Source organism: Lampetra fluviatilis, chromosome 20, assembly GCF_964198595.1.
Source record: "Lampetra fluviatilis chromosome 20, kcLamFluv1.1, whole genome shotgun sequence".
NCBI classification, from domain to species: Eukaryota; Metazoa; Chordata; class Hyperoartia; order Petromyzontiformes; family Petromyzontidae; genus Lampetra; species Lampetra fluviatilis.
The window spans coordinates 13,423,314-13,436,411 of record NC_136294.1 but is presented as its reverse complement, the minus strand read 5'-3'; the positions used below and the strand labels follow the sequence as shown (position 1 = coordinate 13,436,411).

Here is a 13,098-nt window from a genome sequence, read left to right as displayed (position 1 = left end):
AAATCTGAAGGCAACACAAACAGCTCCGCAGAGACCACCATTGCCATGTTTTTTGGATTAATGGGCCAGTGTCTTCCTGCACTTAGAGCTTAATTAAAATCACGACTTGCAGAGATTTTCTTGCTCTAAACCATTGTCTCTCCTCCAGCCACTGTGGTCTGGAATTCCACACTGCTCCCATCGTTTGTCTGCTGGATGCCTTACTAACCAATGGGATTACTCTAGCCACGGATTGCCAATGAATTGATACAGTGATTAACCCTCGATGAATCGATACTTTGACGTGGCTGTCGGATCGACTGTGAGCAAAATCGGTATAATAGACGCCTCGATTCAGGTTCCACAAGACCACGTATGGGCTGATCCATGCAGGAACTTTCCTTTAAGACAAAATATTGGAATAGCAAAATAGCGGCAGCGCTATTAGAGGTATGCCTGTACAGTGGTCCCTCAGTTAACGGTATTAATTGGTTCCACAGAAATCATTATTAATCGAAATGATCATTAATTGAATTTTGGAAATGCACGTTAAAGGCTTAATTTGTTCCAAGACGATTGGAAGTTGACCTTTTTAACCATAAAAACATGGTTTCTAATATTTAAATACGTAATTTTAATAAATAAACGTTATAATAACTTATTAAAGTATTAATATTAATAGAAACATGGATAAAGGAAAACATGGCTGAAATTGGCGGCCGCGTGATATTGCAAAACATATCGTTACTAGAAAATATGGGACCTTATGGGAGGCGGATCGTGAATTGAAATATCATTAATCGATGTCATCGTAAACCGAGGGATCACTGTATTGAGGTAAAATAACGATTACAGCATAATGCCAAGAATCCACAGTGATATGGAGGCCCATATTGTGGATCCCGTAATCCTTGACACATCGTGGAGGTTGAAACTAAACTCGAAACTATTTTTTATTTTACCACGCAAGGCCCACTGAGCAATGTCGCTCTTTTTCAGAAGCGACCTGGATATCACAAATGACATTTCAACGAAGTGGATCTGAACTCCTTTCTCTATTTACAATCTTAAACCTCTCACCTTAAGTCAAACTCCCCCTCGCCTTTCACCATCGTCAACCAGGAGCTGGATGAACACCTTCCCAGGCCCACTGCCACTTCTCACGAGCCCGCAACACAACAGTCCATCTTGTCTTAACATATTTTATATAGCGCTTTAACCAAGGCATTTTACAGAGAGTTAAGAAGGGTGTACAACGTGTGTGTGTGTGTGTGCAACGGTGGAGATGAGGTGAATAGAATTGATGAAAGAGGAAGCAATGGGGGCGAGTCCGTGATGATGCGTGAATTCGGTGAAATCGAAATTGATGAAGGTAATGATGATGAATGAATTGAATGAATTGGGGGAATGATTGGTCGCCATTTAAGGAGAATACGAAGAAGGGAACAGGAGCAGTAGTGGTGGTTATGGAGGTTATAAAGTGCACATAGCCTGGCACAAGCGCCGTCGTCACGTCACCACCACTTAGTGGCGATGGCGATTGTTATGAGGGGGAGATTAAGGGGTCAGTTCACACAAACTGATTTCATAATTTCATCTCCTAGATGTGCATCCTCTCGGACATTGTTCCCTGAACCTTGCCTCACTCTCTCCCCGTGCAGCAGTGGAGTCCAGGTTGGACTTTGTGCGATGGAGAAGCCTCAACTCGGATGCGCTGCTTAAGGGAGCCCCGGTGATCTTCTTAAGGTATCATATGACCACAGTCTTGCTACTCCATGTCTGTCATTACTTTCTCTGTTTACTTAACGACACAATATGTGTCGCAGCATTTTATGTATAAAAGCTCTTGGCTTTTATGAAGACCACCAGCTCAACAGAACTGAATTTGTGGCCATTTTGCCATTTTTAGTCCACTTATAATTTAGAAGTAATTAAAACTATTAAAATACCGTACATTGAAGGAGGAGCTGATAAACTCGCCAGATGTTTGGAAAAACAAAACATCCGAGGCAGATTTGGTACGGTACAGATAATACAGAAATTAACACATTCCTGCCGAGGGAGCTGGTAGGAACGTTGGGTTGCACGGTCAATGGCCAGGGTCAACGGCGGTGTGGTGTATTCCGCAAATATGCCCGACTGTGAGGGCGGGCACAAGCCGACGTGAGTAGGTTAAACGTTGAGTTTTATAAGGGCACCACGGGGTGACCAGCCCCTCCCCACCCAGCCCCACCCCTCCCACCTCCCACCCAGCCCCACCCTCCCCACCCAGCCCCTCTCTACCCTCCCCTCCCCACCCAGCCCCTCCCCACCCAGCCCCTCCCCACCCTCCCCTCTCCACCCAGCCCCACCCTCCGCACCCAGCCCCTCCCCACCCTCCCCTCCCCACCCAGCCCCTCCCTGCACGACGGACACAATAATCCCCTGTGGGCTGGTGTAACCAGGAGGTTCCTACCAGTAATATCTGGTACAAAAGCTGTATTACCGACGCTATCAACAGAAGGTGTAGCGGATTAATTGCACTTGTGGCAAATGCTATGTTTGGCAAACAGGACGAATGATCAGCACGCGACTAAAAGAACACCAAATAAATATGAAATACTCCCAAATACAACTGTCAGCAGTAGCAGAATACGTGTGCCAACAAAAGAGTTACTAATGGCCAAAAATAATTTTAAAATCTATCGAAATTGAAAGAAATAAAAAAAAATGGAATCGTTCGGATTGCTACCGACTTAGTGTTGCTTGGAAGCAAATAATCAAATAATACAATTTTAAATGCATGCTTATACAGACCACCATACTTCAATAAGGATTACCTATGGTACGACTATTTTATAGTGTCTCAGAAGTAACTCACTTGTTATATTGTCTGAGCCCCCTTTCTGGAAGCTTCGCTGACCCCATTTCCCTCAGCCAATCCTCGTCCTCCTCCTCCAACGGTTGTCAATCGTCGCCCCTACGGTCAACCTTAATTCCCCGCCTTTTACGTTTTAATTTCTCCAATTCATTTGAATCTCGTATCCTAACCAATCGTCTTTGAGGCCTCCCTGCACCAATCAGAGGCCTTGATTTACTTCCTGACTGTCCATTGACATGTAAGCTTATGTGAGGTAAGTGGTCTGTTGCCTCGGTCATTACATATATATCACCCATGTGCATTACTCATGCACATTATTCTTTAACACCCAGGTGAGGCTCTCCTGGGTAAGCGAGTGTCATAGTAGCAAGGTGTTGTATGAACTTGTGCTCTCGTTACGGGACTATTTCTGGTGCTGGGCAGCTTGCTGGAGGCTCTTGTGGCCACGTGGCCAGAGGGGCGCTCCGAACCGGCTCTGCAGCCAACTGTGACTGACGTGGACCTCCTGGTGGTGGCCGTGGAGATGCACTCATCCCTCGCCTCCCTCTTCGCATCCCCGCAGAGAGAGAGCACAGGCAGCCTGCATTTGTCTGACACGGTGTGTTGTTCCATTTCGCTCATTACTCACTCACTCGTCCACCCACCGCTCATGGACTGTTGTCTTGCCGTCGGACTTGCCGGAGGTGAAATTTCCTTCTCGAACTCGACGCAAGAGCCTCACGATGTCGCGAAAGGGGACGGCCCCGGAAGGTGACGTCACACAGACGCACTTATGATGCGTCCGTCCAATTGGCATTTTTTTAAAATATCCAGCTCCACAATGAGGCTCACTCGCACTTTATACAATGGCATTTCAACGGAGTTCTTCAGGATGAATGCTCTCTGCTCTTATGGTTGTGAAATATTTTGTGATCTTGACTTAAAGCTTTCATGAGTGCAGGAATTCATATTCTTTGGGTCTTTCGGTAAAGTCACGTAGATAGGTTCAAATTAATAAAATAAAAACTACGACGTTTCGATCACACCACAGGCGATCGTAATCAGGAGGAAGAAAGAGTGGGGAAGCTGCTGAGGTAGACTGTTCTTGACCGTCTACTGCAGTAGCTTTCCCCCTCATTCGTCGTTGTTTGTTTCTTTTATTTGTATTAATTTGAACCTATCTACGTGACTTTACCGAAGACCCAAAGAATATAAACATTTTATGGTACAGACTTTTAGACAAACAGTTGTGGAAACGCTGAAACATTGATTTTAAATGTTATACCTTTAGGCATCCATGGCCAATATAAAGAATTAGTTTGTTCACCTGGCGGCAGTGATACCATGTGTAATCCCAATTGACACATTTTGCAGGTAGTTTTTCAGCATTGGATAAACCTTAATTTTTTTTGTCATACTTCGACACTGCCAAAACAGGTCTCTTGATATCACTGCACAACCCAAGCTGTGAGTGCTCTGACGCGTGCATGGTCTCTGTACTGTTCGCCTTTTGGTGTTCTCTGGTCTGACACTGGTGGTGAGACAAGGCCATTCTGAAGGCTCTCTCTGGTGTAGGCCAATCAGTTTAAAAGACAATGCAGATATTATTACCACAAGTACGTGTGGTTAATGCAGACTTGATTCCTTGCAAAATATATCTATTTGGTGTTTAAACATCTTAACACAACTCCTGTTGTATTGCCAGAAAGGGTAAAACCTATTCTTATTTTTCATAGCATTGGAAATGTTGGCCAATATCTATGGGGGATGGGGGGGAAGTCGACAACCCTGAGGAAACCCATGCAGAAGAGGGGCAGAACAAACACACTCCACACAGGGGCTCGAGTTGAGAATCAACCCCAGGCCCTCCTTGCTATGAAGCACCAGTCTTACCACCGTGCCACCCTGCCACAATCATTCTCACTGTAATACAGTCGTCCCTCGGTTAACAGTGACATCGGTGAACGGTTTATAGGTGAACTTTTCGCCTCGCATAGGACTCCCCCCCCCCATGGTATCGACTCACGTTAACATTTTGACGAGCGGTACGTTCACGCTATGCACGTGGGCGCCAATTTCGGCCAATCCGAGTGCTCAAAAGTAGGCCTGAGCCATGCCCTCATCCAATCAGCGACGCCCATTCGTGAGCGGTAAGACCTCAATTGGCTTTGTTTACATTACGCTTTCTGTGATGGCATTGGAAACAGCTCTCTTGCAGACTCGGGGATTTTTACTTATTTTAAACTGAAAAATGAATTCGATTAACAGTTATTTCAGTTAACCGTAGTTTTCGTGGAACGGATTAAAAAGCATTAAGCGAGGGACTTCAGTATTCTGACTCAGTTTTTCTCCTTCATTCTCACCAAACTTGTCTCCTGTCCGCAGTTCCTGCCATTGGATCTGATTCACAGGAGCAAGCAGCTGCTTTTGAGGCTCATTCCCCGGTGCCCCTGTCCAGCGCGCTCACAAGAGGCAAGTCTTGTCAGCCGCATCTTAATCCACCAGCCACATTTTTTACATGTTAGAAATGTAATCCAAATCATGCTATTGGTGTCTTGCCATGAGACGTAGTAATCTTGATTTTGAAGCTTTCCGTAAAGTCACGTAGGTATAAAATAAAATAGATCACGACGTTTCGGGCGCAACACAAGCGTCCGTATCATCGCTACTTCCGTGCCCATTTACATGCTAATTTCTCACATTAACATCACTAGACCCGGCCACTTCTTTATGACCCTTGGGCTACACCCATTTCAAACCTTTTAAAACAGTCTGCATCAGCAGCAGACCACGCTTTCCCACCTGATGACGGACGCTTGTGTTGCGCGCGAAACGTCGTGATCTATTTTATTTTATACCTACGTGACTTTACCGAAAGAACCAAAGAGTATGCAGCACCATTAAAAAAAGCCCACACTTCGCTTCAGATAAAATAAACCAGAATTTTTAAAGCACTTATATACAACTGAATAAAAACCCTTGAAATAAAACTCAATGCAAACCCTAAACAAACAAAAAACCCTGTAAAATAAAACTAAAAAGAAAAAAAAACCATGTAAAAAGCACATAACCTACACAGATGGGTACGCAAGAGAAACGGAATATGTTTCAAAACGATACTCAAAAGACTCAACGGACTGCGAGTTTCTAATGTGCTAGAGAAGAGCGTTCCACAAATGAGGTTCATGGCTGCTGTGAAGGCTCTTATTGATCGCAACTTTGTCCAAGTCACACCCCCAGGTTTTCTTGTTACCCACGGACTGACGTCGCTGCACATCGGAGTAAGTTTCAGCAGATGAATGAGGTGTATGGGAGACAATCCCCTTCAGGGCCTTGAACATCAAAACAAACTATATTCACTCAATCCATTCATTATCCATTCATTATCATTTACCGTCATCAATTTCATGCATCATTACGGACTCGCCCCCATTGCTTCCTCTCTCATTTATTCTATTCACCTCATCTCCACCGTTACACACACGCGTTGTACACCCTTCTTAACCCTGTGTAAAGAGCCTCGGTTAAGGCGCTATATAAATTACGTTAAGATAATATTACATCAAAATAGAAAATACTTTCAAAACCTCTTTACTGTGAATCCCATGCGGATGGCCTTCATTATGTCTTGAGCAAGAGGAGCTTGTGACAGGTGAAGACCTGTCATCTTGTTGTTTCCGTGTCTTGGTGTTCACTGCAGGCGTGGCTGACAGCTGTTGACCCAGAGCTAAGGGCTGCCCTGGACCACTTCTCGCAGAGAAGCTGACATGGCACCACAACAATCCTCCCGCCTGTGCCCATGAGCACACCAATTTCAGCTGGCCCACCGAGTGGGGTGCAATGGTGGCGAGATGTTAACTACCTCTCCTGGTATACAAAAGGTCGTGGGTTCGATCCCAAGCCTGACGCCTGGTGTATATTTGGAGTTTGCGTGTCTCTCTCCCTGTGATTGCGTGTATTTTTATCCAGGTCCTCTGGTTTTCTCCCGCCACATTTAGAATCAACGTGCGTTTAGAGTATTTGCCTGCCATATATTTCCACGTGATAAGCCACTTGGTCGAGCTATGATCTGTGGCCAGGTTGCTTCTGAAAAGAAGCTACATAGCTCAGTGGGCCTTACCTGGTAAAATAAAAAAAGTTTAGTTTTGTTTACTCTGCCTCGGGTCCCGTTGGTGTTGTGGGGCCACTTTGGGGTCATAAGAGATGCTTTCTAATACCACTCGGGGATAAACTGGAAATCAAATGAGTGGCATTCATGAAATAAACAGCACCCACACATTTCTCTACAAATGCTCATGAGTGATTATTCATGCGGTGGTCACTGACACGCTCTGATCACCAATGAAATCCATCTTGTACAAAACACCCCAAACATGTAATGAATCAATCAAAGAATTTGACGAATTATTCCCCTAGGGGCAGGACGTGGGTGAGGTGGATGTGGGTGAACTGACCAACCCATGTGGCTCCCTCTGCATTCGTCCATGTAAAAGAGTTTCTGCTGCTTGGTGCATCAAAAAATATTTCGTCTCAATCAAGTGGCTTTAACATACGTGAGAAAGCAGAGGCACTCCGTCTAAAGTTAATAGGGACACAAGTTCGTCCTATCGTGGAGTTTTTTTACCACTCTGTTAAGAAGGGTTCTAGGGTAGAGGGGGATGACTTGGATGAGGTGCCCTATCTAGAAATGAAAGATGAGTCTAACACAGCAGGGGATGAGGCATTTGGCGAAGCATTTCCTCCATGAGGACATAGAGCTGTAGAGAAAGCCGTTGTTGATAGGCTTGGAAGTTTTACCTACTCACTCAGGCAGTAGATAAAACATATAAAGCTAAATATGCAACCGGTCTATGATGAACCAGCTCCCTTAAAAGCCAAGTGCTTCCCCTTGGATCAGCATATGCCAGACATGCCGCACCATTAGATGGGGAAAGCTGGGAATGTTTTCTTAATTCCTGGGGTGGTCGAGAAGCAGTACAATAATGACCAGAGGAGGCTTTAATGCTACTTCCATCAGTGGAGCCAGCCATAGCTCAGTGGATGATGCTGCATAAAATCCTCAGTCACAGAGGACCCAAGTTTGCTGTTACACGATATGTAAGACAAGGCCACAGAGAAGTAATGTTAAAAAAGGCCTTTGGCTGCCAATGCTTCTCTTAAATCTGGGGCTTGTGGCCTATCTATTTGGAGAATTTGACCCAGAAGGTCATACTGAAGTTCAAGAGCATAGTCAAGGACCCCCAGTCCCCCCCCCTTTCTCCCTCCCCCCCCCCCTTTCTCCCTGCCTTGCGCTTGTGAGAGGAGAGGGGGAGAACCTGCGAGCCAATGACGACTTGGCGGTGGATCACTCGACTCGTGCATCGATGAAGAACGCAGCCAGCTGCGAGAAGTAATGTGAATTGCAGGACACATTGATCATCGATACTTTGAACGCACATTGCGGTCCTAGGGGTTCCTTCCCGGGGCCACGCCTGTCTGAGGGTCACCCATTTATCAATCGCCCTCCTGCTCAAAAGTGGGTGGTGTGCAACTGGGGTGTCGCGGCGCTCTTGTGCACCTCGTTCCCTGAAGGGGAGAGGCAGCGGACTGACGCAGCGGCGGGTGGCGCCGCGCCTGCCGCGCTCAACGGTGGCAGCAGCAGAGAGGCCTGAAGGCGGTGGACGCGTCCGGTGGCCTCGCACATGCTGGAGATGTGCGTCTGTGCTGAGCCCCGTCGCGCTCGTGTGTGCGGGCCGGCCCTCGGGCGCTCTCCGTGTGTGAGCCCCCCCGTGACTTGCGCGTCGCGGTGCGACCTCAGATCAGACATGGTGACCTGTTGAATTTAAGCTTATTACTAAGAAACTAACCAGGATTCCTACAGTAATGGCAAGTGAGCAGGGAAGAGCCCATCGACCCAATGAGTAGCACTGAACCCTATGGGAGCCCAAGTACATAACACTGATCCATACTCTTTGGTTCTTTCGGTAAAGTCACGTAGGTATAAAACAATAGATCACGACGTTTCGATCGCAACAACAAGCGACCGTCTTCAGGTGAGAGAATCAGACTGCTGTGGACGAGGCATTATATTGACCCGAGCGGGGGAGGGGGGGGAGGGTTGCCACATCGGGCAAGATGGTGGGGCCAGCGATTGTGGTAGATTGACTGTAGGGCATGTGAGCATGACAGTGCAATCCAAAGGACATGTGAGCATGAGAGTGCAGAGTGAGAGTGTTTATGCCAGTTTTATATATGTAAACAAATGGCCACTTGTTTTGGCCAGTAAAAAAAAGTGACCCGTTGAAGAGTGGCCATTAAAAAAAGTGACAGGTCAAAAAAAGAGTGGCCTTTAAAAAAACTAGTGACTGGTCAAAAAAAATGGCCAGTAAAAAAAGAAATGGCAATAAAAAAAGTGACCGGTTGAAAAAGAGTGGCCATTAAAAGAGTGACTGGTAAAAAACATGTCATTGGCTCCAGTCCCGGTAGACTCTTGAACCAGGTCACAGCCCTCGTCTAGGTTCTGGCCCCGTGACAGTTCCTGGGCCCTTTCCTGGAGCTAAAACCGGTCCCGGGGAGCAGAGACCAGGGCGAGGGTTGAGACCAGGTTTGGGACCATGGCTGCAACTGGAGCTGTAACCATGACCAGGTCCTTGGAGCCAGAATCGGACTTGGGACCGGAGCGAGAATCATGCCCCGTGTACCCTGGAGATGGCAGACTGTCCCCAATGGTGGGAGCTGCTCATGAGACGCAAATGGAAGTTTTGTGCCAAACTCGGTCTCGAACCACTGAGGGGCACTAAAGTTGGCGGTGAAGTGCACGTGGATCGTGAATCACGAGTCTCAACAAATCCGCATTCTAAATGCATCATAGAAGCTTCCCATAGTTCCCTACCCGAGTAGATCCTTCAGTTCTACAGGTTGAGTGGTGGTGCAGTGCTTACCTGGTTCCCCAGCTCAATTCCTGGCCACGGTAACGTCAATGGCAAGTAATAAGTTAACTGTGTTGGTTGCTGCCATTCCACCAATCGGCACTGACCCGTGTGGCGAAGTATGATCAAACAGTCTCCATCAATTCTAGATTTGAAGCTTTCGTGACTGCAAGGATTCATACTCGTAGGTTTTTTCGGTAAAGTCACGTAGGTAAAAAAGAATACAAATAAAATAATTACTCGCTACAGTTATTTTGCTGTGCCTTTTTTACACCTGATGAAGGAAGCTTGTGTTGCCGCCGAAACGTCGTGATTTAATTGATTTATTTTCATTTATTATTATTTTATTTTTTATTATTTTTTCCTACGTGAATCTCCATCAACACAATGTGGAGAGGGAGGCCTTCATCCAGCAGTAGAATGACAAATGTTTAACAGTTATTACTTGAATATCAATCTTTTGTAATTTCTGCTCAGCATTCTTTTAAAACACAGCCCTGATGTGAAGTTTAACGAAGCGAGGGACACCTGGCCATACGTGTATGGTCAATGGGAGGGCTATTCGAGTATCAATGGGAATGTGAACCGATGCCGAGTTCCCATCATCACTCGTGGTGACCTGAGCTGGCCCTCTTCCCATTGGTGGTGGAAACAGCAACAGTTGCTTTGGCTTTCACGAGGCAATGTCTTTTGAAAACAGGCCATTGATACATACTCTTTGGTTCTTTCGGTAAAGTCACGGTATAAAATACATTAAATCACGACGTTTCGGGCGCAACACAAGCGTCCGTCATCAGGTGGGACAACCACAGCAAGAAACAATTGCTGAAGTGGGCAAAGGACTGCTGCTGTAACAAGAGGCCGTACAGGCAAATAGGCAAGAGGAGGAGGAGGAGCACATACCCCCCCCCCCACCAGGCATTTTGCCGTGCTCGCCCTCCTGCACTCCCTCCAGCAGCGCCCCACTTCCCCTACCCCCCCCCCCCTTATAACCGCATCTCCACTTTCTTCAGCCCCCTCCCCCCGCATTTTGTCTGCTCGTCCTTTAAACATTCTCGCACCCCCCCCCTTCTCTATCTCTCCCCACTTGCTCCTCCCCCTTTATCTCTCCCCACTTGCTCCTCCCCCTTCTCTATCTCTCCCCACTTGCTCCTCCCCCTTTATCTCTCCCCACTTGCTCCTCCCCCTTCTCTATCTTTCCCCACTTGCTCCTCCCCCTTTATCTCTCCCCACTTGCTCCTCCCCCTTCTCTATCTCTCCCCACTTGCTCCTCCCCCTTTATCTCTCCCCACTTGCTCCTCCCCCTTCTCTATCTCTCCCCACTTGCTCCTCCCCCTTTATCTCTCCCCACTTGCTCCTCCCCCTTCTCTATCTTTCCCCACTTGCTCCTCCCCCTTTATCTCTCCCCACTTGCTCCTCCCCCTTCTCTATCTTTCCCCACTTGCTCCTCCCCCTTTATCTCTCCCCACTTGCTCCTCCCCCTTCTCTATCTCTCCCCACTTGCTCCTCCCCCTTCCTTGCCTATATGGCCTCTTGTTGCAGCAGCAACTTTTGCCCACTTCAGCAATTGTTTCTTGCTGTAGTTGTCCCACCTGATTTAATTTATTTTCTACCCACGTGACTTTACCGAAAGAACCAAAGAGTATGGATCCCTGCTGTCACGAAAACTTACAATCTAGATGAGGCCATTGATACATTTTTTATTTGGTTATGCCGCGTTGGCAGTGGTGCAACTGTTGATGGGGAATGGCCATTGCCCAAAATTTTGCGTGTTACATATTTCCTTTTAAGGTGAATGTATTGGATTTTTCATTGACACAATTGATGCTAAAGATATGTCACATACATAAACACCAAACAAATATCAGATTCTATCTACAAAACACGTGCTTGGTTCAGGTAAAACTTCTCCCCATCCACCAGGATTTCAACAGTAGCCCTCACCACCGATTGATGTCGTCCAAACAGTTTTGACCTAAACGCTTAAACCTTCAACGATGCAGCTTGAACCCCAATGATGCTTAAAAATCCGAATGGAGTTCACAACAAGTCACAAACACCTCGTGAAAGAATCAACGATACGAAGATCCTTAGCTTCGAACTACTGCGAAGCTTATGAGGCCACAGACACTTGAAGCACAAGTGAACAATGTTGAACTTGCCGCTGTGTGCAGCGACTGTGGTCTCCCAGAACAGAACCATGGAACATCGAACGACTTTCCAAATCACAAAGACGATGGAGGCATTATCACAGCGGTTGCACCACCCCGCTATTTCTGACACAGTTATTTGGCTCAACCACTGCAAAGTAACATTTTATCTGCTGCTCTAAATCAACATCAGCCACACGAAGAGCGTAAGGTTAACAAGGGAATCGACTCGTCCGTAAATTAGTTTGACAATTTTATGTTAGAACATTGAGAAATGAAGCAAGTAAAACAGCATTTTTATAAATCAAAACGGAAACTATATTTGTTTTCATGTATAGTTGCATATTCTTATTTTCTTGCATTATTATTATTATGCAGTCCAATAAAGTAAATTCAGCCACTGCGTGATGGATGCTGGGAGGGGAAGTTGGGCCTCGAGGTAGAGGTTACCATGAGCCGCCACTGTGCTGTCTGCATGAGACGTAACTACGCCAGGCACATCTATTGATATATAAAAGGGAAATTTGTTAATGTGTCTGTTCGAAATGTTTAGCATACTTCCCGACATGCAACAAATTTGGCACGTGGGTAGCTTCCAGGCTGTACACAATGCAAAAAGTATAAAAATAAACTTTTGTATTTAGAGGGGGGGGGGGGGGGTGCAATAATGGATATATTTTGCACGGCAAGTGAGTGGTGACGTCACATCTGTGATGTCACCCGCATGCGGCAGCTGCTGACGTCACCCCCCCCACCCTCCGCGTAGGCCGTGTAATAATCCAAGACAAGAATCCAAGTCTTGGGCGAAGCCGGGTAGTGAAGCTCGTACTGTATATATATTCAGTGGTTGCACAATGTCACGGTGATAATTATACTCTTGGTTCTTTCGGTAAAATCACGTAGGCAGAGAAAATACAAATAAAACAAAACACGACGTTTCGGGCGCAACACAAGCGTCCGTCATCAGGCGGGGACAACCACAGCGAAAACAACCGCTGAAGTGATGACTGTGACAAGGGATTATATAGCTAAGGGGGGGGGGGGGGGTCAGGGTGAGTGTGGGGGCGGGGCGTGGGCTGGAGGAGAGCGGCCAGGGTGGTCCTAGAGCTCGACCTAAAGGGCGACCTCAAGCTGTGACGATTTGGGGGGGGGGGGTTGGAGAAATACTCTGCAGGCTCGAAACACTGCACGGCAAATTTCCAAGTGATGGAGATGCAGATAT

General features: G+C 46.7%; 1 protein-coding gene and 1 non-coding gene across 8 annotated transcripts in view; both read left to right on the top strand.

The window, feature by feature from the left end:
- Window positions 1-7,085, top strand: part of FANCA (FA complementation group A) — a 152,757-nt gene extending 145,672 nt beyond the window's left edge. For 5 of the 7 annotated variants that reach the window (XM_078865650.1, XM_078865651.1, XM_078865654.1 and 2 more), the window contains 3 exons: window positions 1,641-1,725; window positions 3,263-3,437; window positions 5,204-5,406. In XM_078865650.1, coding sequence (XP_078721776.1) covers window positions 1,641-1,725; window positions 3,263-3,437; window positions 5,204-5,389 — 446 coding nt within the window. In that variant the 3' untranslated portion in view covers window positions 5,390-5,406. Of the gene's footprint in view, window positions 1-1,640; window positions 1,726-3,262; window positions 3,438-5,203; window positions 5,407-6,518 lie in introns of those variants that run through there. The other 2 variants (XM_078865653.1, XM_078865652.1) reach the window with 2 other exon arrangements.
- A 1,061-nt stretch (window positions 7,086-8,146) lies between these two features.
- On the top strand, window positions 8,147-8,303 carry LOC144938026 (5.8S ribosomal RNA). Its single transcript, XR_013637809.1, has one exon. It is a non-coding gene; the product is annotated as a 5.8S ribosomal RNA (ribosomal RNA).
- The last annotated feature ends 4,795 nt before the right edge of the window (window positions 8,304-13,098 follow it).